Source organism: Grammomys surdaster, unplaced genomic scaffold (genome assembly GCF_004785775.1).
Source record: "Grammomys surdaster isolate TR1022 unplaced genomic scaffold, NIH_TR_1.0 125976, whole genome shotgun sequence".
Lineage (NCBI taxonomy): Eukaryota > Metazoa > Chordata > Mammalia > Rodentia > Muridae > Grammomys > Grammomys surdaster.
In genome coordinates, this window is record NW_021620792.1 from 1,611,217 (window position 1) to 1,633,029 (window position 21,813).

General features: G+C 47.5%; 1 protein-coding gene across 1 annotated transcript in view; it reads left to right on the forward strand.

Annotated features, from left to right (window-relative positions):
* The first annotated feature begins 568 nt into the window (after positions 1-568).
* The window catches only part of Tbx5 (T-box 5), a 36,123-nt gene continuing 14,878 nt past the window's right edge, over positions 569-21,813 (forward strand). The window contains exons 1-6 of the mRNA XM_028753895.1: positions 569-715; positions 2,311-2,405; positions 4,367-4,486; positions 5,266-5,413; positions 8,564-8,716; positions 17,435-17,526. Of these exons, the coding sequence (XP_028609728.1) occupies positions 569-715; positions 2,311-2,405; positions 4,367-4,486; positions 5,266-5,413; positions 8,564-8,716; positions 17,435-17,526 (755 nt within the window). The remainder of the gene's footprint in view (positions 716-2,310; positions 2,406-4,366; positions 4,487-5,265; positions 5,414-8,563; positions 8,717-17,434; positions 17,527-21,813) is intronic.

Genomic DNA, 21,813 nt, shown 5'->3' on the forward strand with positions numbered 1-21,813 from the left:
TGAGAGGGTTACTATCCTCTCTCCTCCGGGTATATCTCTTCAAGTCCTTTCTCCCTTGTTTTTTATTTTTTATTTTTGCAAGACGCGGGTTATTCTGGGCCATTTGTCTATTGTGGAAAATAATGTCTCTTAGGAGGTTTCATTAAAAAAAATTCGCTGGCATGGCCTCTTGGATTTGACAAAAACCATTTCTCAAAGGGGGCACAGGGTTTTTGTTTTCTGTTTTGTTTTGGGTTTCTACCCGATGGCTTCCAAAAATATCGACGCCTTATCTTTATTGGCTCTTCCAGGAGTTCAGACAAATTTGACGGACAGCTCTCTTATCACCCAGAGCCTGTGCAGGGGAGATGCGGGGGGCCTTGCCGGCCTCCTCCCTGTCTGAAACGGGTATTTCGCAAGCAGTGGAGCGTGGTTGGAAAGTGTAACAATAAAAAGACTTTCCGAAGCCTCCTTCAGCTTGGAGTGAAGGGTCAAACAGCCGTCCCCTATGTCGCTAGACACTCTCCAACTCTCTCTCCTGTCGTCCTCAGAATAGAACCTCGGGCGGGCACAGGAACCTGGGCTCACCATGGCCGATACAGATGAGGGCTTCGGCCTGGCCCGCACTCCTCTGGAGCCTGATTCCAAAGACAGGTCTTGCGAATCGAAACCCGACAGTGCTCTGGGAGCTCCCAGTAAGTCTCCCTCATCCCCGCAGGCCGCCTTCACCCAACAGGTAAGAAAAGTCTGCCCAGCGGCAGGGGGGCGGGTAGGGCCAGTTATTCCCCCCACTTCCTGGCTAGTCTCCTCCAGTATCCCCCAATTCCACTCTACCCCAATCCATTTTATCGAGGCGTTTATCTTTATGGCCTGCGTATTTTAGAAACCTATTTACATTATTGGAGAGCTCTCAATTATCCGACTATTTGGGGTCAGCTAACAAAGGCACAGATAATTCTCTTCCAGCTGCCCTGAGTATGCCTTATTAAGGGTCGGGTCAGCGGCCGCTTCAGGCCGGCATGAGCGATGGCTTGACCCTCTTTAGATCTTTCTTAGCCTTCGCCTCGGCTTGCCTGCTCTGCGCAGCCTGCCTCGCCCCTCATGCAGTACCATTTATCTTGTTCCGGGGCCTGGAGGAGCTCCCTGACCCGCCGAGGAGAGCACATAGGGGCTGAGACCAAGGCACCCGTAGTCCGGCGGGCTGAAAGTTGGTTCCCAGTGGAGGGAGTGGGCCCTACCCTGTGATCTGCTATCTGAGTGCCCAACGCTTTGGGTGCGCTCAGTAGGTTTAAAACTAGGTGTCACTGGGCAAGCTTGTCACTGGGAAGGCTTGACCAGAGAGATGGGTTTGATCTTGAAATCCTTTCCAATGGATGTGTGTATAATTTTTAATAAAAGCAAAGAGGCTTAAGAATAGTTAGTGGAAATTTTTACATATTTTTTTTAAAAAAGGGAAAACAAATCCACTTTTTAGTCGGTTGATAATTGTTTCAAAACGAAGATTTATGTCTGACTGTTTTGGTATTGGTGTTTAGAAATAACTTCCAGTCGAAAGGGAAAACATTAAAAGGCTTCAGTGGTTGCCCCAAGTCAAAGAAAGACTGAGTGGTGGTGAGATACGGCAAGAGCTTGGAAAGATTGCTAATATAGATACTGAGAAATTTGTTCTTTTTCTTTTGTCCTGGAGAAGGAAAACATTTTTTAAATTGCAAATTTCTACATAGTGGCTCACATGTGCTGGAATCTTAGCACTTAGGAGGGTGAGGCAGGAGGATTGCCAAGAGTTTGATACCCTTATATGTGCTGCATAGTGAATTCCAGGCCTGTCTGGAAGACTTTGTCTCCAACAATAATAACAACAATAATATTGAAAATTCTTGTAACGTTCACATTCATACCCCAGTGATGATGGACAGCAATGTATTTGCATAGCTGTATGTTTTGCATCTGGGCGACAATACAAAAATATCCTAGTGGGGTTTTCTAAATTGACTCCCCTCCCCAACCATATCTCAGCTAAAAATGGATCCAAATTAGATGGCCTGGTCCTCTAGGGAAGAGCTCTGTGGTGGGTCATGATTCCCAGGCCTCAGGCTGGTAGAAGACACAGCAGGTACGGAGAGCTGAGACTCTGCTAGACGCAAGCTCCGGCTTGCCCAGGCAGATGCCACGGGTTGCCCTAGAGTTCCCGTTATTCCTCAGAAGTCAGAGCTCTCTTTCTTTGAATGCTCGGGCTTTGGCGGGTACTCAACCTCTGCATACTGGGGGAATGTTTGAGAAAGGATTACCATCTAAGACCCATCACTGAAAATCTTTTCTCTGTCTATCAAGGGCATGGAAGGAATCAAGGTGTTTCTTCACGAACGAGAACTATGGTTGAAGTTCCATGAAGTGGGCACAGAGATGATCATCACCAAGGCAGGGAGGTGAGCCAGCTCCTGGCACCGAAGGAGGGCAGCCATTGGAGGGAAGAAAAAAAATAAAAGGAAGAAGAGGCTTGGGGGAAAAAAACCGTAGACTAGAGACGATGGTTAATCCGAGTCTGTTCTGTCTAGAGAGTCCTCAGCAGGATGAGGTCCTACCCCAAATGCTTACCTCTGGGTAGGATGTTAGTTCCCGATTGACGGTGTGCACAGAGAGAAAGGTGGGGCGGGGAGAAAAGGTGAAAAACGGGGGAGACTGGAGAAGGACTGAGTCGTTAGACTTGGACTTGCCCCCTTACCCCCACTCCTATTCCCACCTTCTCTGACCTTGGAATAGTTCCAGGGTCCCACCCGATGATTGCCAAACCAGGGATTGTTGAATGTATTCGCTACCTCCTCGTTCATTGTTTATAGAGCGCGGGTGAAGTCTTTGAAAGCGACTAAGGGTGGGGGGGGCAGCTCCTCGGAGCTCTGTACACAGACATAAACACAGCCGATCAGCCATCGCGCTGGGCCCAAAACTGCTCTTCAAGGCCGGCAGGAGTGGCAAAGCTAGGCCTGGGGTTGGTGGGTGACAGAACAGTTCAAACCCTGGGTCTTCCGTGTGCATTTGTTTATGTCGGCCTGGGGAATCTACTCATTTCCCCAGCTGCCTGCCTGGGCTACATGCATCCCAACCATCTAAGAGGCCACCGAGTCTGCCTAGTGCAAGCGTGAAGAGACAGGGGCCAGGGCAGTAGGCCCAAGCTGCCGGGTGCCGGTAAAGGCAAAGGGTGGAGTTGATTTTTCCAGATTCCGCGGGTTCTCCAGCCCAAGCCGCCCTCAATAAACTGACAACAGTGACGTTTATTATTTCTTGAAATTAAACAATGTCGGCTCCCCCGCTCAGCCCGAGGCCCTAGTGAACTAGAAGGCGGTGGGTCTGTTTATATCAGACATCTGAGGTCCCCTTTCCCATCCTGCCCAGAAGGGAAAGTCCCAGCCGGCTGCCTTTTCCCCCTCGCTGGAGCCGAGAGGATTTAACTATAAAAGGCCTGCACTGTCTCTGGTGCCTCTTGCTGGGGCAGATAAACACGAAGAGGTCCGAGCTCCCGGCCTGCGATAGAGAGGCCTTCTCTCACCTCTTCCCACGCTGCACCAACCTAGGTCCAACGACTTGTCCTGGTGCTCAAGTCCAACCGGATCCCTTGCTTTCTGGAGCGCACTCCTCACCAATCATTAAGGAAAAAATTCTAGTGGAGCCAAGGTATGGGGGAACACTTAGGAATCCGAGTTCTGTACCAGTTTGTGTGCCTTCGGCTTTCAAGTTCAGGCTTCAGCTCTCTCTAAAACCAACTGTGGAAGGGTTTGGAATTTCTTTCCTGAGTGCCTGGGAGTTTAAGCTCCCCAGGGAAACCTGCCAAGCGCCGTGGAGAAGTTGCAGACCATTTATGAGTGACCGCACGCTGGCCATGCGGGGCTGGACTCTAACCCAGAGAACTTGGGAGCCGCTCTGGCAGCCAAGGTTAACCTGCAACTCTGAGGGCAGAGGACCAAAGTTAGTATTCAAGGTGATGTGTCCCTAGGGTGCCACCTTGGATGGCAGCCTCGGGCTTGAGCGAGCAAGTGGCTAGCTTCGTATTGAATGAACCTCCTCCTCACGGTATACTAGATTATCCAATTGGAAGCGAGTCTCTTTAAATTTAGAAGTCTATAAGCAACAATCCCCTGGCCCGTACTTTCTTCTGAGGTTCCTGCAGTGGCTGCGGCTGCCTCCCTTCTCTCTACGCCCTTTTCTCCTCCCGGTAACTTCAGGGGAAACCTGGCCTGGATCTCACCGAGGATGGAGTGGGGCCAGTGGTCTTCGTTTCTCAGGGAAAATGGCTGAAGATCAGGGACTTGCTCTTCTGAGCATTGGCACAAATGCCCCCTTCTTTCTCTCTGTGTTTTTCCTCCCTTCATCTCCTTCCCTCTCTCTGTTCCAGGCGGATGTTTCCTAGTTACAAAGTGAAGGTGACTGGCCTTAATCCCAAAACGAAGTATATTCTTCTCATGGATATTGTTCCCGCAGACGACCACAGATATAAATTTGCTGATAACAAATGGTAGGTTCCAGGGTTCCAAAGCTCAGAGAGGGCTGGGAGAAAACTGTGTTGCCTATTTCACCCCCAGCAACCGGAACAGAAAATTTATTATTATTATTATTATTATTATTATTATTAATTATTATTATTTCCAACTAAAGCTCAAGCCTTTTGTGCCTACTCTGTTGTATATAAAAGGACCACAGCCACTAGCTCCCATTTCATAGACATAAAAACTGAGGCTGCGGGAAGTGAGGGGACCCTGTGTACTTCTATACTCACATGGGCTGCACTTTTTTTTTAATTTTTAAAAAAAGAGTACTTTTTTAAACCAAGTACTTGATATATTTCTGGGGGGCATAAAATCATTTACAGTTATTTTTTATGAGTTACCTGCTTTGAACATGACTTTTTTTTTATGAAACTGCAAAACTGGCCAATGGCTTTTCTGGTTAAAAAAAAAAAACACGCCAGCAGAGGAGACTCCCATGCTCCTCAGGCAGTGGGCAGTGCACGCAGCTCAGACGTTGCAAAAGGCTGGCTCCTTTCAAAGCATTTGCATGTGCGTATTTTCAGATGCCACAGATAATTTGCAGGCAGCCAAGACTTTGAGGCCCCACACAGTCCAGTCGGGTATTAGGCTGGGAAAGGCATGGAAGGTGGGAAATTAGAAAGAACCAGGCTAGGGGTTTTCTCGGATATAGTGTGGGCTGGACTTTGCCTTCATAAGCATCCCTCTTCAGGCAAAGCCACCTCCCCGGGCCCTGGAAAGCCCTGTAGCTCCTGTCTCCTTCACCTAGGTCTGTAACTGGCAAAGCCGAGCCTGCCATGCCGGGTCGCCTTTATGTACACCCGGACTCCCCAGCAACCGGAGCCCACTGGATGCGACAACTTGTCTCCTTCCAGAAACTCAAGCTTACCAACAACCACCTGGACCCATTTGGACACGTAAGTATCCTGCTCCCCATCAGTGTGTGAGACAAGCCCCGCTTCATCTCCTAATCCTTCCCAGCTCTCTGTCTTCTGCCCGCCCTCTTCTGCTTCCCCACAGCCCTAGGGTTCCCTCTCCAGCCTCCAATTTACTTAACCCCAAGCTGTTCCCAGCTAGTTGGGACCCACCCTCAGGAGCTGGAGTTGTTTGCTCTTTTATTATTCTAACTGGGACTTTATCCGGTCCCACCTTTTCACTGCTGGTTCCCATCCTCTCTCTCTGTCACTCAGTACCTGGCTTTCTTTTCCCGTCTAAGTATTTCTTTGCTTTCCATGGTTCTCAGACTGATAGGCCACTCTCTCCTCTGGCCAGTCCTGTGGACTACCCCAGGATCTGACTTTCTTCTTCCCTAGGTGGCTGGAGATTGGGTCCAGACTGCCCCATCTTTCAACTCCCTGCTTTGTAACTGAACTTTCCTGGGTGAGGAGCTCTCAGGTCTCACGCCTCGCCTCCTCCTTTACAGGTGGCAGGTGACCTCTGGTTCCATGGCCTCCTTGAAACTCGGATGCTTTCAGATTTTACTTTATTCTGCAGTTTCTTTACTCCTTTCCATGCATAGAGAGGGCAAACCGAGATCAGAACCCTAAAACCTGGCATCTCTTGGGCTCTAAGAGAGGAGTCTGATGAGGGTACCCCAAACTATGTGAGGGTACAGTGAGTGTGAACATCCTCTCTCCCAGATGATGTGTGTTCAGTGTGCTCCCATTCTGGCTCCATCCTTCTTTCCCCAAAGTACAACAAAGCACGGGCTTTTAGAGAAGTAGCCCCAAATCTCTAGATCACTTTGGGTTTTTGGATTCTCCATTTAAAGCCCTTTGCTAGATGACTGTGCTCATCCTTGGACATCTAACATTCAAGGCTGCTCTTGCAAAGGGAAATCCAGGAGCAGGGGAGAGGTTTAGGGGACATATCCAACTTCATACAGTTTGCTTGGGGATAGGGGTTTCACCAGAGGGTACACAGTCTCCAATTTAGGAGGAATGAGGGTCTGTGTAGCTTGGACTTGGGAGTTAAGTTCCAATGAGAAATCTGCTCTTTCTAGGTGGATGACAGTGACAGAGGCCAACTGGGACCTGAGGAGGGAAGAGGGTCTCAGGATGGTCCACCAAGGGGTTCTGCATGTGGGAAAGGGAGAAGGCAGGATTGTTGGTAGAAAGTTCTATCCTGAGCATTTCTTATGGATCGCTGAATTCATAGTGATCCCAGTGCAGAAATATCCTGGGGCTCTTCTGGTCCAGGATTAGAAGGCTTGGGATATTCCTGTGGTTACTAACCAGAAGATAGGTTTAAGGTCCTGGAGGGGGCCTCCCTGCCTGTTTCCTTCCTCTGGCACCCTCTTCATGAGTCCTGGGACCCTTAGAAGGGTCTTCCATGGAATCTCCCGCTGGCAACTGAGTCTGTCTCACTGCCTCATTTCAGCTTCAAGCTGCACCTCTGTTTTTCTGACAGTACTTTTTGGGGTCACTCTGGGGTAGACTTCCAGGGAAGGTCCTTGGCCCTATCAACAGATACGAGCCACTTATCTGTCTCCCCCGCCCTCCCGAAGTTTCCTCTCAGCAACTCATGGACAAAGAGTGAAATACTCTTCAACGCCCGACTTTGAATCTAGAGTCACCCTGATGGAATTAGGGGCCATTAGATCACCCTCATTCTGAAGTCTCCACACTGTCCCCAGCTGTCAAAGCAATTTGGTTAAGCCGAGAGGATGGCTATGCTGGTCATAGAGGGGCTGTGGCAGTCAAGCCCGGGGCCCAGTGCGTCTCTCTGTCGCCACACCGCTGGTTAGCTAGTGTCATTATAAGCCTGGGAGGTGGAAGGTGTGTGTGTGTGTGTGTGGGTGTGTGTGTGTGTGTGTGATTAGAGCTGGACATCCCCAGGTAGGAACTAAGGGTTTGAATCTTGCATCTTGAGGGCCTTGTTTCAGGGTTGGGCCAGGGATATTGCAAGCCACGGTCAGCAATGCAAATAATCCGAGACACGGAGCTGAACCCTGCTACTGCTAGGGCTTAGAGTCCTCTGAGGAAAAGCAGGATCGGGGAACGGGTAAATGTGACCTGTTGCATTAGAGGGTTTTGGGGTGACTTTTAACAGTCACTCTAGCATCAAAATATAGGCATCATCTGGACAGCAAACCCAGTTTTAATACTATGAATGCATATGCAGGAGTCCTGCCTCCTCGTTCCCCTCCCTCTTCTCAGTCTAATAATAATAATAGTAATAATAATAATAATAATAATATAATATAATGTGGTTGTAGCAATAGCCAACGGCAGCTGGAGTTAGCCCTACTCCAAGTAGCTAAAGTGGGGAGAAGAACGCAACCACTTTTCCAGTAACGTAGAGACCCATCTCTGAGTCCCAAATATTGACATTCAGGGGAAGGAAACCTCCCGGTCAGCCTGTCCCTGCCTCAGTGGGACACTCTCCTCTCCCCACAGTCTTAGGAAGACAGATCCAACTCTCTTATACCACTATGACCGCCCCTTCCCCCACCCGATGACTCCTTTTCACGTTTCAAAACAAAGGACCTAGGTTTGAGTTCTATTAAGAGCCACCAATCCTCAGAAAAACTAAAATTGCTATGCTCAGTTGGCAGGGTCAGCCCTTGCTTGGCCTTCCTCAGAAGGTGTTTGAGGAGGGGGATGTGCCTCGACTATTTGTATAGATGCACATGTGTTCTTCCTGTCCCTCGCTACCACACACTGCTGTCCAGTTTCCCCAGCCCCAGCCGGTTCCTGCCTCCAGACTTGCCAGGCTCCCGTTGGGGGCGGGAAGTGCCCTTATACACAGAGTTAATTTATTAAGCAAACTTTATTAAGAATCCTGATTTACTGCCCTGTGTGCTTTGGGTAGGTTCCTGGAATATTACCTTGACTTTCTAATGTGGAAATTGTCATTTTTGAAATGTTTCTTTTAAATGAAATCACTGGCCCTTTTTCAAAACAGAAGAAAAAAAAAAGACTATTTTTTTTTTCTTTCCGAGAGCTCATATAATAAAGGCTAATTGGCAGTGTGGATGGGGGAGGGGCGAGGATCTAGCTGGAAACAAAGGGAGTTTTGATTATTTTTTCTCCTTCTGACAATCTCATTTTCTCTGTTATTTTTAGATTATCCTGAACTCCATGCACAAATACCAGCCCCGATTACACATCGTGAAAGCAGACGAAAATAATGGGTTTGGTTCAAAGAACACTGCATTTTGCACCCACGTCTTTCCGGAGACAGCTTTTATCGCTGTGACTTCGTACCAGAATCACAAGGTAAGCCCGAGAGAGTCTCCACCCGCCTGCACCGCGGGCCGCCTGCTGCTTTATGTAGACGCATGCGCTGTTTCCTCACTGGAATGCAAGCCCTTTATGGTCGAGGGTGGGTCCACAGTCCTACAGCCTCAGCTGCTATTGTCCTCCAGGGGGCTGGGCAGGGGCCAAGTTGGAGCTGTTTGCATTATATATTCGTGGTGGGGAAGCGTCTTTCTCACCTATCCTTTCTAGTTAGAACCAAACTAGTCATCCACTTACGCACAGAAAGGGGGAGGGGGAAGGTGACATTGTGCTGGGATGGGTGGCTAGTGCTACCTTTGGTGAGGATTTGCCTTTTCTGTTGAGAACAGGGTCGTGGTTTTTAGAGGCATCTCAATTGGCAATGGGGCAGGTGGCAAGGCCTAGGCTAATTGGGAGCGGGGGTGGGGTGGGGGAGCCCCACGTGAGTTCAGTGGAGCTTGTCCCCTCCCCCTCCATCTGGGTGAAGTTAGCTGTAAAGGTTCTAAGGCTGACAGGGGAGGCCAGAGAAGGGTCACAGGCAGGTTTCCTTCTGGGTCATCCAGTGCAGGTCATCCTGGTGCTGGCTGGGTGGTACACAGTACCCCCACCGATGCTCGGTTAGAGCCCACTGTGGGTAGTCTCTGAATTCGGACAGAAGGTGACTGAAGTGTGATAGATGATCCCTTCCAGATCTAGAAAGAGCTTCCTTCTTTGCCTCAGAAGAAACCCCTGCCCCCTCCCTAACACGATTACTTTTTTTTTTAAAGGGAAGGAACAGAGCTGACCCCAGCTAGGACAAAACGGTGAGGTCAGTCAGTTGCTGTGATTTAGCGAAACTATATGTCACACGTTGCCCAGAAATCGGCTTCCTCACTGGTTCTTGCAAGCCCTTGTTTAGCTGTGGCCTCAAAGGCTCCCAGAGCTGACACAAGAGCCACAAATATGTCATCCACCTCCCACGCAGGCAAGCCTAAGTTCATAGAGGATGTGTGGCGGTGGTGGTGGTGGTGGTGTGTGTGTGTGTGTACATATAAAACGACCTTTAAAAATGTGGGTCCGTGGATCTTTGGCCATGTTCTGAGTTCTATGTCATGGTGATGTTATGATACACGCTCAGTGGATATTCATTGTTCTCGTCCTTCCTGTCTCTTTGCTTTTAGCTTTATACGGTATGCACTTTGCTGCTTATTTGTTTCTTGAGCCTGTTGGAGTTTGAACTCGCAGCTTCAAATATGGTTAAGAGTACATCCTGCCACTGAGCTGCATTTCTGGCCCCTTGAAGACTGACTGCTATGTCACGTGTGACATATAGGCATACCCCCAACACTGTCATATTTCTGTGTGTATATGGACTGTGTGTGTCAGGGGAAGGGGATCATACATTGTGCTAGAGCATGCTTGTTGAGTTTAGATGAAGTTGGTTCTTTCTTTCTACCTTTTTGTGAATCCTGGGAATTGAACTCAGGTTCTCAGACTTAGTAGCTAGCACCCTTATCTGCTGAGCCATTTTGCTGAGCCGTGTATGAGTTTTGAGCACAGTCTAATGTGTTTGATGATTGCATTGAAGCTCCACCAGGAATTGTTTTCTGTATTAGTTGGCTCTGGATCTCTAGTTGAAATGCACATGAAGGCCTTTTTAGCCAAGTGGGCAGATTTCATACACGCACAACAGGAGGCAAGTTTCTGCCATTCCATCTTCCACAGGATCTTTATTTCTGACCTGTCGAGCCCCAAAGTGGTTAATTTTCTGTGCGAAGAGCCCAAAGATATACATTTCCCAGTCAAGACCCTTGAAAACATTCCTCAAGTGATGTAGGACCTGTGACTTAAATAAGTGGACCATGGGTTCTCATAATTTGTGGACAGTATCTCTGCCTTCACTGTCCCAGCTGGAAAGAGTGTTGAGTTAGCTGAGGATATAGGTTAGCCCGCTGAGATGTTACCACCATGTGGATTAAGGGCTGGACCCCACTGGGGGACGAGTGCTCAGATTCAAAGGCAGGATCTAACTCAGTTTCCCATCTGTAAAATGGGAGTCACAGTACCATCTACTTCATGGGGTCCTTGTTAGGATTACCCCCAGATAATCCCTGGAAGTGTCATAGACTACAGGACAATGGCTTGGATCTAGCCACTGGTTAGTTTGCTTCCAGGTCAGCTCTGTTCAAAACTTTGAGGTTTTGGAAACCTCTTAGCCTGTTCCTTGAGTGTATTGAAAACTTCAGGACTGGCATTTTAAAAGTAAGTCTCATTGTGGTTGAAAAATCACGACAAATACTGGTCTCTGTGGTTCCCTTGGTTCCTTGTCGATCAAGAACGAACTTGTTTTGTCTTGGATGAATGAGTTTGGGGGAAGTATCCTGGGCTAGTGCACAGCCAGAAATCCCTGGGGGATGTAAGCCCCTGTTTGAGAAGAGGCTCACAGAGCTCAGCGCACCCAGGATGCTTTCCGAATGCTAGGCAGGTGCCAGGCAGGGTGCGTAGGTGTCACTGTTCCTTTCTTAGGCAATAAGGCACAGACCTTCCAACACAGGACCCTTAATGATGGGCTGTATTTCCTCAGCCCAGCTGTGACCCTAAGCTGGATTTGGGAGTTATTTCCCCAGATGTTTGACAGCCTGGAAAAAAAAAAAAGATATTTAAAAACTCGAATCTTCCCCAGCTCCGACGTTCATTCGGGAAACACGTCTTTGTTTGGGTTTTTACAGCAGTTGTCAGCAGCTCCAAGCACACTGCCTAGAAATATGTAGGTGTTAAACACAAGTCACTCGGCATTTCATTTCCCGGTTCTTACTACAATGGCTGTATACGCAAGCCCGCATGTCCCTCAATGTTAACTGACTTTTCCATCCCAAGAAGCTTTGCTCCAGCTTAAGACCTTGTATATCGGAGTCCATATTTATGAGGTACAAGCTTTCTGGTTGGGACCAGGAAATGAAGCCCCGAATAGAGAGACATAATTAAGATTTTTTGGCCCTCGTGAGTTGTTTTTTTTTCCCCTCCCAAAAGCAAGAATTTGCAACAATTATTTTCATTAATTTTTACAACCGCTGTCTGACTGGTTGGAGCTGGCATTTATGTTTGCTCCCCAACCCCCACTCTCTCCCTTCCCCGGATATCCGGTTTTATGCTGATTTTGGAAGAGAGTGCATTTGTATGGTAAATAGAAGGAGGTTTCCCTGGAGCTTTTTGGTAGGTATAGCCTTCCAGGTGTGCAGATTTGGGGGCTCCTAAGCTGACATGTACCCTACGGGGGTGGGGAGGTGTTATAGAGTGATTTATAGTGTAAGAGGCCGTGTGCAAAATAAAATGTGTTTTAGCAGCAGATGAGCCTGTGTAGGATTTCTCAATGATGATTCTGGGGTGCATGTGTGTGTGTGTGTGTGTGTGTGTGTGTGCCTGTGGTGTGTGTATGTATGTGTATGTCTGTATGTCTGTGTGGTGTGAGTGCTTGTGTATATGAGGGATGGGTGCATGTGTACATGTGTTTGTGTGTGTATGTGTGCACATGTATATGCCTGTGTGGGGTATGTGTGTGTATACATATATGTGTGTGTGTATGTATGCACATGTGTGTGTATGTTTGTGGTATGTGTGTATACACATGTATATACCTGTGTGTACCTGTGTAGGGTATGTGTGTGTGGGATATGTGTATGTGTACATGTGTTCTTGTATGTATGTGTGCACATGTGTATGTGTGTTTGTGTTATGTGTGTATACACATGTATATGCCTGTGTGGGGTATGTGTGTGGGGTATGTGTGTATATGTACATATGTATGTGTGTGTATGTGTGCACATGTGTATGTATGTTTGTGGTATGTGTGTATACACATGTACATGCCTGTGTGTTTGTGCCTGTGTGGGGTGTGTATATGTGTGTACTTTCATACCATGCCTACAAATAGAGGTCAGATGACAACTTGAAGCTAGTTCTCTCCTTCGTTCCTTCCTATTGGTCTTGGGGATGGAGCTCAGGTGTCCAGGCTTCATGGCAAACACGGTTACCAGCTGTGCCATCTCACTGGCTCCGCCTTGCCTTTGAGCTCAGAGCTCGTCAATTGGCTAGCCTGGCTAGCCAGTGACTTCCTGGGGATCCTCCTGTCTCTGTACCCCCAGAACCAGCATCCAGTGGGATCTGAACTCAGGTCTTCATGCCTGTGCTGGGGGCACTTTAACTCCTGACCCATCACCCCAGCCCTCCCCAGCAGTGCTTTACGCTTATATCCTGGAGGGGTCTACACCGTCCCTGAAAGAAATGACGTGGCTGTTGTGGAGAGCCCAGCAGTGGAGTAGTGTGTGCATTCTCTTTCCAGCACTGCCTAAAAGGAGATACATTTAAAAATCAACGTTTAGGTGTATCTATAACTAATTATTTTTTATTCCATGCAATGAGTTTTTGCTTTGTTTCATTATTTTTTGAGACAGAGTCTCAGTAAGGGACCACAAACTCATGATCCTGCCGCCTCAGGAGCATGGTGGGATTACAGGTGTGAATTATCACACCTGCCTGCCATCATGGTTTTGTATGAATTAAGGAGTGGTGAGCTTGTGAGTGACCTCAAGTGACACAAAGACAATCAGTGTGAGCAAAACCAACTAACCAACCAAACAACCAACCAACCAACCAAACAACCAAACAACCAACCAACCAAACAAACAAACAACCAACCAAACAACCAACCAACCAACCAACCAAACAAACAAACAAACAACAAACAAACTAACAGCAACTTATTTAAGTGTTTTACCTGCATGTATGTCTGTGCATATGTGCATGTGTTTTCCTGGTGCCCATAAAGTTCAGAGTAAGACATCAGAACCCCTGGAACAGGAGTTACAGACAACTGTGAGCCACCCTGTGGTTACTAGGAACTGAATCTGGGTCCTCTGGAAGAGCAGCCAGTGCTTGCAATTGCTGAGCCATTTTTTTTCCAGTCTAGCAAAAAGCTTTTATTTTTCCCCAGAAAAAACAAAACCCACATTTTTTCACTTTTTCTTGGTCCAATTTTGGGTCCTAAGTTCTTAAAGGGTCAGCGATGTTCTGGGCTGGGCCCTGGATTCACGGCCTCATCCGTCCTCTGCATTGCAAGGACCGGTAGGGATGAGCTTCAGTGACTGGGGTGGGAGGGGGGATGAGGGACAGAGGACTTGTTCCATCCTGTTTAATTATCTAGTTATTATTATTATTATTTATTATTATTATTTTATGTATAATAGAGTCTCATGCAGCCCTGACTGGCTTTCAACTCAGTATATAATCAAGGACCTTGAACTTTTTAATCCTTCTGCCTCCATGCCAGAGTTCTGGTGGAGATCACAGGTGTCTGCCATCATGTCTCATTTATGTTTCTGCAATTCTGAACCCAGGACTATGCTAGGCAGGCACTCTGTCAACTGTGCTGTACACCCAGCTACTACCACGACTACAACTATACTACAGGGTCTTGCTATGTAGCCCAGACTGATTCCAAACTCTTGATTCTCCTGCATCAGCTTTCAGAATGCTGAGATTACAGGCATGTGCCAACATACATGATCTATAGCATACATGATCTACAGCAAACATAGTCTACAGCATACATGGTCTACAACATACATGCCAGCTAAATGTGATCTAGATTTCAGTCAATTTTTGAAAATTAATTCCTTACAAAATGATCCTCCATTGGATTGTGCCTTATGACAGGATCTCAGGAGGACAGGCAGATCACTGAATCTAGATGTACATATTTCAAAGATAGCTTTCCGAAACGATTTATAGACTCTGACTTATACTGAAGAGTCCAGACACGATCAGAAAGCAACAGACACAGCCATGGAGGCCTATGATGCGAGCACCTGGGATGCTGAGGCAGGAGGATCAAGAGTTAGAGGCTAGAATCCAGGAGAATCCAGGCCTGTCAGAAACACCTGTCATTCAGTAAAGGGATGACAAATTCTCTCTTTTGATAGCCACAGGAAGTCCTTTGGGTTGGAAAGAGGAAGTAGATGCTGTTAGAGAAGGTTCTAGCACAAACTAGTCCTGAACTAAAACTCTATCACTGAAAACTAGAGAGTTCACGAACGGTATCGATCGGGGTGGGGAGGGAGAGCAAAGGAGTTGTCATAGTGGACCTCATTAGTAAAGAACAAGGGAGGGGGAAACGCGTGTGGACAAATACACACATATTTACAAAATTAAAATTACCACTTTTAAAAAAAGATCTACTCTATTTTAAATTAATGTGTATCTGTATGTATCCATGCGTGGGTCTGTACTCATGGCTGCAGGTACCTGCAGAGGCCAAAAGAGAACACTAGATCTTCTGGATTAAAGTTATGAGTATATAAGGGGCTGGAAACCAAACTGGGGTCCCCTTACTAGAGCAGTATATGCTCTTATCACCCAGCCACCTGTTTATTATTGTTGCTAGTGTGTGTGTGTGTCTGTGTGTATATGTGTGTCTGTCTGTGTGTCTGTCTGTGTCTGTGTGTCTGTGTATGTCTGTTTGTGTGCCACAGCACCCGTGGAGGTCAGAGGAGAGCTTCTTGGAGAAGTTCACTCTTTCTGCCTTTACCTGGGTTCTAGGAATCGAACTCAGGTAAATGCACATCAAGTACATTATAAGCCAAGCCATCTCACTGGCCCTAACAGTAGTTTTTCAATTTATCAGGAACGTGTGTGTGTGTGTGTGTGTGTGTGTGTGTGTGTGTGTGTGTGTTGGATGTTGCATGTGCCAGCGCAGAGGACAACTTGTGGGAGTCGGTTCTCTCCTCCCACCCATGTAGGTCCTGGGGATTGAACTTGGCTTATCAGGTTTGGAGGCAAAGCTCATCTTCTGAAATGAGTGTATTGTTGGATGGACGAGACAGCTCTCAGAATTGAATAAGATGCAGCCACGGAGAGAAACTCAGTCTGATCCATGAACTCTCTAGTTTTCTCTAGTCTGAGACTTTTAGCTCAGGACTAGCTTATTCTAGAACCTTCTCTGGAGGCATCAACTTTCTCCTTCCAACCAGAAGGCAGGTCCAGAACTTCCTGTGGATACCGAAAGAGAGTTTATCATCTTTTATTGAATACCAAGGGACTGAGGCACACTTGGATTCTCTTTTTGTCATATGGGGTCTCTAACAATATTTATGGGTAAAATAATTTTGAGTAAACAGGGAGTTGATTTAAATAAGACTCAGGGGCACAAGGGCTCACACTCTAATCCTAGCAGTCAGAATCACCTTTGGCTGGAGGCCAGCCTGGGCTACACAGTGAGACACTGTCTCAGAAAAACAAAAGCAGGGGCAGGGCTGTCATAGCAGAGGTTCAGAGTGTGGATCCCTAGCACCCACATAAATGCTGAGCTATCATGGCTGGGGTCCCTATAATCACATACCTCTGGAACTGGAGACTTGAACATCAGAGAAGATGGATAGCTCAGCTAGCTGAGTCTGCAGGCTCATAGGAGAGATCCTGACATAGCATGTAAGGTGGCGAGACCCAGGAAGATACCTAGTGTCAACTTTGGGCCTCCACAAGCGTGCTCCTAAACATGTGAACATTCATGCACACAGGACAACATAATACACATATATACATGTAAGATAACATACATGTAATATACGTGTATCACAACACACACAAATATACATGCAAGGCATACATGTAACATAACATACATGTAACATAGATGAGACACACATGTAAGACAAATGTAACACACATGTAACACACATATAACACACATGTAACACAACATACACATATATACATGTAAGACAAAACAAAACAGACCACAATGAAAGTCAAGCAGCATAGAAATGCTCTTAGATGTGACAGAGGTTCTGAAGGGGAAGCCTGAGCTGCTGCTGACAGTCATGACACCCTGGTGCTTGTCACATGATTCCATACATGACGGTTCAACTCACACACAACTTTTAGGAAACACTTCTAGCAAATTCCACATGGATGCATGCAGCCCACCACCTGGATCTGCTATTACGTTCGTGCTACTATAATACGTGTTGAAGGCTTAAATTAGAGTGTTGGGCCTTGAACCAACACAGGAAGAAACACACAGTTCCACTGCAGGGTTGTGACACAGAGCTTAAAGACCGGATTCCCACCTCCTTGCCTAGAAAACCACAGAGGGTTGGAGCCACTGGGCAGCTACCATCTGTGGGAGCCTCAGATGTTGTTGGCGTTTATTGTCCTGGGCAGCGTTTTACACCTGGGCCAGTCAATGCTGTCTGCAGAATGGTGAAATGGGGCATGGCTGGCCCTTTGAACGCTTCGATCAAGATGTGTTTTCTGCTATCAGGAGATTACCACAGTGTGTGGGATGTGCAGTCGCTATGTCAACACTCTCAGCTTCCTAAGGAAGAGGAGCCAATGGTGAGGCTTCCACTTCCTTTGAAATGCAAAATGCCTAACACACACACACACACACACACACAGAGCGAGCAAGCAAGCGAGCAAGAGAGATGATAATGTAGAATATGAATTCAATTAATAAGTAAACCAAATCCAGGTTTCCTCTTCCTTTCAACATCGATCTGATCTAAGGCATTTCCAAAAGCCTCAGCTGCAGTGGTGTATCCTGTCCCTGTGGCTGTGATGGCTGCATTGTGTCCCCTGGGTTGTCCGGGGGGTCTCTTTCCCATGACACTCACTATGCACTCTTGTCCCAAGACCCTCAAGTCAATCAAGTGTGAACCAACTTGCTCTCTCTCCTCCTCTCAGATCACACAGCTGAAAATTGAGAATAATCCCTTCGCCAAAGGCTTTCGGGGCAGTGACGACCTGGAGCTACACAGGATGTCTCGGATGCAAAGGTAAGAAATCGGGACAGAATGCACCCCACAAATCCCCCCACCAAACATCCCTGCCATCCAACAGAGAAAGAGATCTCTCATTCCAGTCTTGGTCTGGTCTTTCATCTCTGTGTCTGTCTGTCTGTCTGTCTGTCTGTCTTTCTGTCTGTCTCTTTGTGTGTGTGTGGGGGGTCAAAGGTCAACACAGGTACTTCCCTCAATCACTTCTTATTTTCGAGACAGAGTCTCTGACCCTTCTCTGAGTCAGCCAGGGTGTTGGCCACTGAGTTCTAGGGATACTCCTGTGTCCACCTCCCTACAACTGGTATTGCAAGCAAGTCTCACCATGCCCGGATTTGCCATGGGTTCAGGGGATTTGAACTCATGTCTTCACACACACGCAGCTGGCATTTTATGGAATGAGCCGTCTTCCTAGTCCCTCTTCTCATAACTTTTAGGATGTGGAAGGATGCTTTTGGGCAGCCTGCAGTGTGAATGTCTGGGTGGGAGACTGTGGAGTCTAGCCTGCCAGGGACTCAAAGCTACATGCGTGCTGCCTCCTCTTCCTTTATTGTGTCCCGTCACCCCCTCCTCCTCCTGAAACCTTTTCCCCTTCTCATTCCCATCCATCTCAGCCGATGAAGGCTGTTCTCTCTGCAGCAGCTCTCCATAAATGAGAGAGAAGTTAACAACTCCACTTCCTGGGGGTGAAACACAGACCAACTTGACACCAGGTGGTGTCCACGGCACCCTGGGGGTAGGGATGGGGATTGGGGGGTGGGGGTGTGGGTAGGGAGCCAGTGCTAAAAGTCATTTGCTAGTTTGACATATCCTGTGGTTGCAGCCGCTGACTTGACAAATAAAAGGGGGTGGTGGTGGAAGAAACGTACTTGAGAGAGGCTTGGGTCTGACTGAGAGGACTGAAAGAGCACAGTCGGATGTCAGCTGCTCTCTGAACTCCCAGTGTGACCTGCTACATGGCAAGAGAATTTGAAATCACGTCTCGATACCCTTAGCCAAATATGTGCATGCACACACACACACGCACAGAGGTACACACACATACATATACATAGGCACACACAGATACACACACACAGATACACACACAGAGGTGATATGCACACATATACACAGGTACACACACAGACACACACACACACACAGAGGTACACACACGTACATATAGGTACACACACAGGCACACAGATACACACACACACATGCACACACACAGAAGTATAGCACATACACTTAGGTACACACAAAGGCACACACATGCACACAGGCACACACACACAGAGGCACACACACAGGTGCACAGATACACACATATACACATGATCACACAGAGGCATACATGCACATGGGTACACCTGTTCTCTCTCTCTGTCTCTGTCTCTGTCTCTGTCTCTCTCTGTCTCTCTCTCTGTCTCTCTGTCTCTCTCTCTGTCTCTCTGTCTCTGTCTCTCTCTCTCTCTTTCTCTGTCTCTCTCTTCCCTCTCTCCAGGTTTAATGATTCAAAATAAAATGAAATCCTTGGTGAGGCTCAGGAAGATAGATAAAGGGAGGGTCATTAGATACAGGACACAGTCATCTAAGAAAGGTAAAAGACCGTAGAAGAGAAAGGGATGGAGGTCCATGGTCTTGGTGTCTAAACACTGCACTGAGAACTGTGTGTTGTGAAATTAATTTAATTACAAATATTCTTTTACTTGCATGGCTATTTTGCCTGCACATAAGTCTGTGTACTATGTACACTCAGTGCCACAGAGGCCAGAAGAGGCCAGCACATCCCCAAGAACTGGAGTTATAAATGGTTCTGAGCCCCCATGTGGGTGCTGTCAACCTAGTCCAGGTCCTCTGCAAAGAGCAACAAGTGTTCTTCACTGCCAAGCTATCACTCCAGCCCCAGGACTATTTAAACTCAGCATTTTCAAAATGCATCTGGAAATTGCCAGTCGCTGTTCCCGTCTAATCAGAGTCAGATACAACTGTTTGAGCCCCCCCCCCCCGAGCCAAGTTTAGAGTCACATTCCACACTTGGTGACATTGCTGTAGAGGTAGCCACAGCCATTGCTGAAGCCTTGTCTAAGAGCTATAGGTGAAGGGCCAAACTGGGCTACTTTATAGAAGCATGGGTCATCAAAGAGTCTAGCATCTCCCACCTGCTCCATCCTTCCTACAGGGGCCTGGTGCATTGAAGAGGTCAGGAGGCTCCTCCCTCTCCAGCTTCACCAGGCCTACGGAGTGTACCTCTTTCTGTGCTAAGAACCGAACTCAGGGTCTCACACGTGAGGAAGCCCAGTTCTACTACTGAGCTCCCCTTCCGGTCATATTCTTCTTACTGTATCCTTCTTGACTTATGCTTGAATGAAGCTCCCTTCTCCTCTGGAGTCTTCTCCAGGTAGTCCCACTGAGACGCTTGGAAAACACAAGCTCACAAGATCACTGTACACTTGGGAACTCTCCAGATTCTTATCACTGTGGAGGGAGGTCCAGACCTCTGACCACGACTGACCACACCCTTTCTATCAGGCTCTGCTCCCCGGTGTCTCTGTCTGCTCTGAATCTGTTTGCTTGTTCTTGTTTGTAGCCCTGGGACCTGCGTTCAGTTTGTGTCTCATCCTTCCCCTTCCTTCCTTGATCAGCTCTCAACATCAGTGGGTTTCTCGGGGGTCTCCCTTCCTTTAAGGATCTTCCCCTGCTGGACCCTGCTTTTTGGAAGCTCATAGGAACAGGTATCAGATGGGAAAGGAGACCGGCAGGGGAAAGGACGGGCATTTGAGAGTTAGGACACATTGATACACTAACCAGTCCTCATTACAACCCCTATTCCTGTTTGACTGAGTCTCCGTCTGTCTGGGTGTCAGATGGAAAGGGGGAAAGAGAGGGTGCAGGGGGAAAAAAGAGAGGGGATGAGAAGAGAAAGGGAGGGGCAAGGAGGGAAAGGGAGGGGCTGGTCACCACTCTTTATCCTGCTGGAGCCAGTCTCTCAGCCTAAGAGCCACAGGTCTTTGCAGCCACATGCAGAGTTGTGTTGCGAAACTGAGAGAAGGCTAGACCTTTTGGGAGATTAGACAGGGTGTTTTTTGCAGGTGGCCTTAGGAACTATGGTGGAGGAAGCAAAATGGTCAAAGTGACAATTTCAAGGTCAGTCAAAGCTAGGGGGTTATCCCTGGCCCTGTGTCAGTCATTGTGCAACTCTGGGGAAGTAAGTTAACTGTCCAGGGACTCAATGTTCCCACCTGTGAAATGGGCACAAATAATCATAGATTACGTGTTTTCAGGGTCTTGCAAAAATTACTTGAGAAAATGGAGGCAAGGAATCTGGATCCTAGTCTATTCTCAGGACACTTTCCCTGATCCAGGGGGAAATCTCCCTGGGACTGTCAGTTCTAAGTTTGTTCAGAATTTATTTTGGGCTGTTGTCCCAGCCCCCCAGGTTGCAGTAGGTAGTGACAAGCAAGGACTGTGGCTCTTGGAGTCAACTGTGATAAAGGTCGGCTCACTGTTAATCTTGTAATTCTGTTTCCTGTCCTCCACACACCCGGTGACAGCTGACTCTAAGAGGAGGAGGAGGAGGGATAAAATCTGGAAGAATCGAGAGAGAGAGGCAGGACTCTGGAGGGCTACACAGCTCTTCCACAAAGCTTGCTTCTGGCTCGCCCAAGGCCTGGACAGTCACACTGCTTTGCTCTCTTTCTTCTGATTCTGTGTTTGGAAAAACACAACAGTGACATGGCAGCTCCCAACCATTTGTGACTTCAGTTCTGATGTCCTTTTCTAGCTTCTGCGAGCTCTGTAGACATGTGCCACCCAGATATGCATGCAGCCAAATCCTCATACACATAAAATAAAATATAATAAGTGTTTCTAAAAACAATAAAGTAGGACCTGGGTTTCCCAGTATTCACTTATGGTGTCTAGTTACAGGAGCCATCACCACTTATAATAAACATGGGAAAGCTGGGAAAAAAAATTAAACTACTTACACGTTACCTGTTTCCAGCTTCCAGTGACAGTACGCACAGCACCCAGGTGGCTTAGAAAGGGGTGGGGCTTGCAGTAAAACAACAACAACAACAACAACAAAAACAGCGTTCCTCAAGTCCTAAAAAGTGAGCGACTGGGGAGCTGATTTTAGAAGGTGCACGGACTCACCTCGAGTGTCGGTGCTGTGATCTCAGAGATGTTACTGTGATGCTGGAGAATGAGATTAAGTTAATAGAAGGGGAAGAAGGAAAAGGAAGAGAAGGGAAAGGAAGGAAGGAAGGAAGGAAGGAAGGAAGGAAGGAAGGAAGGAAG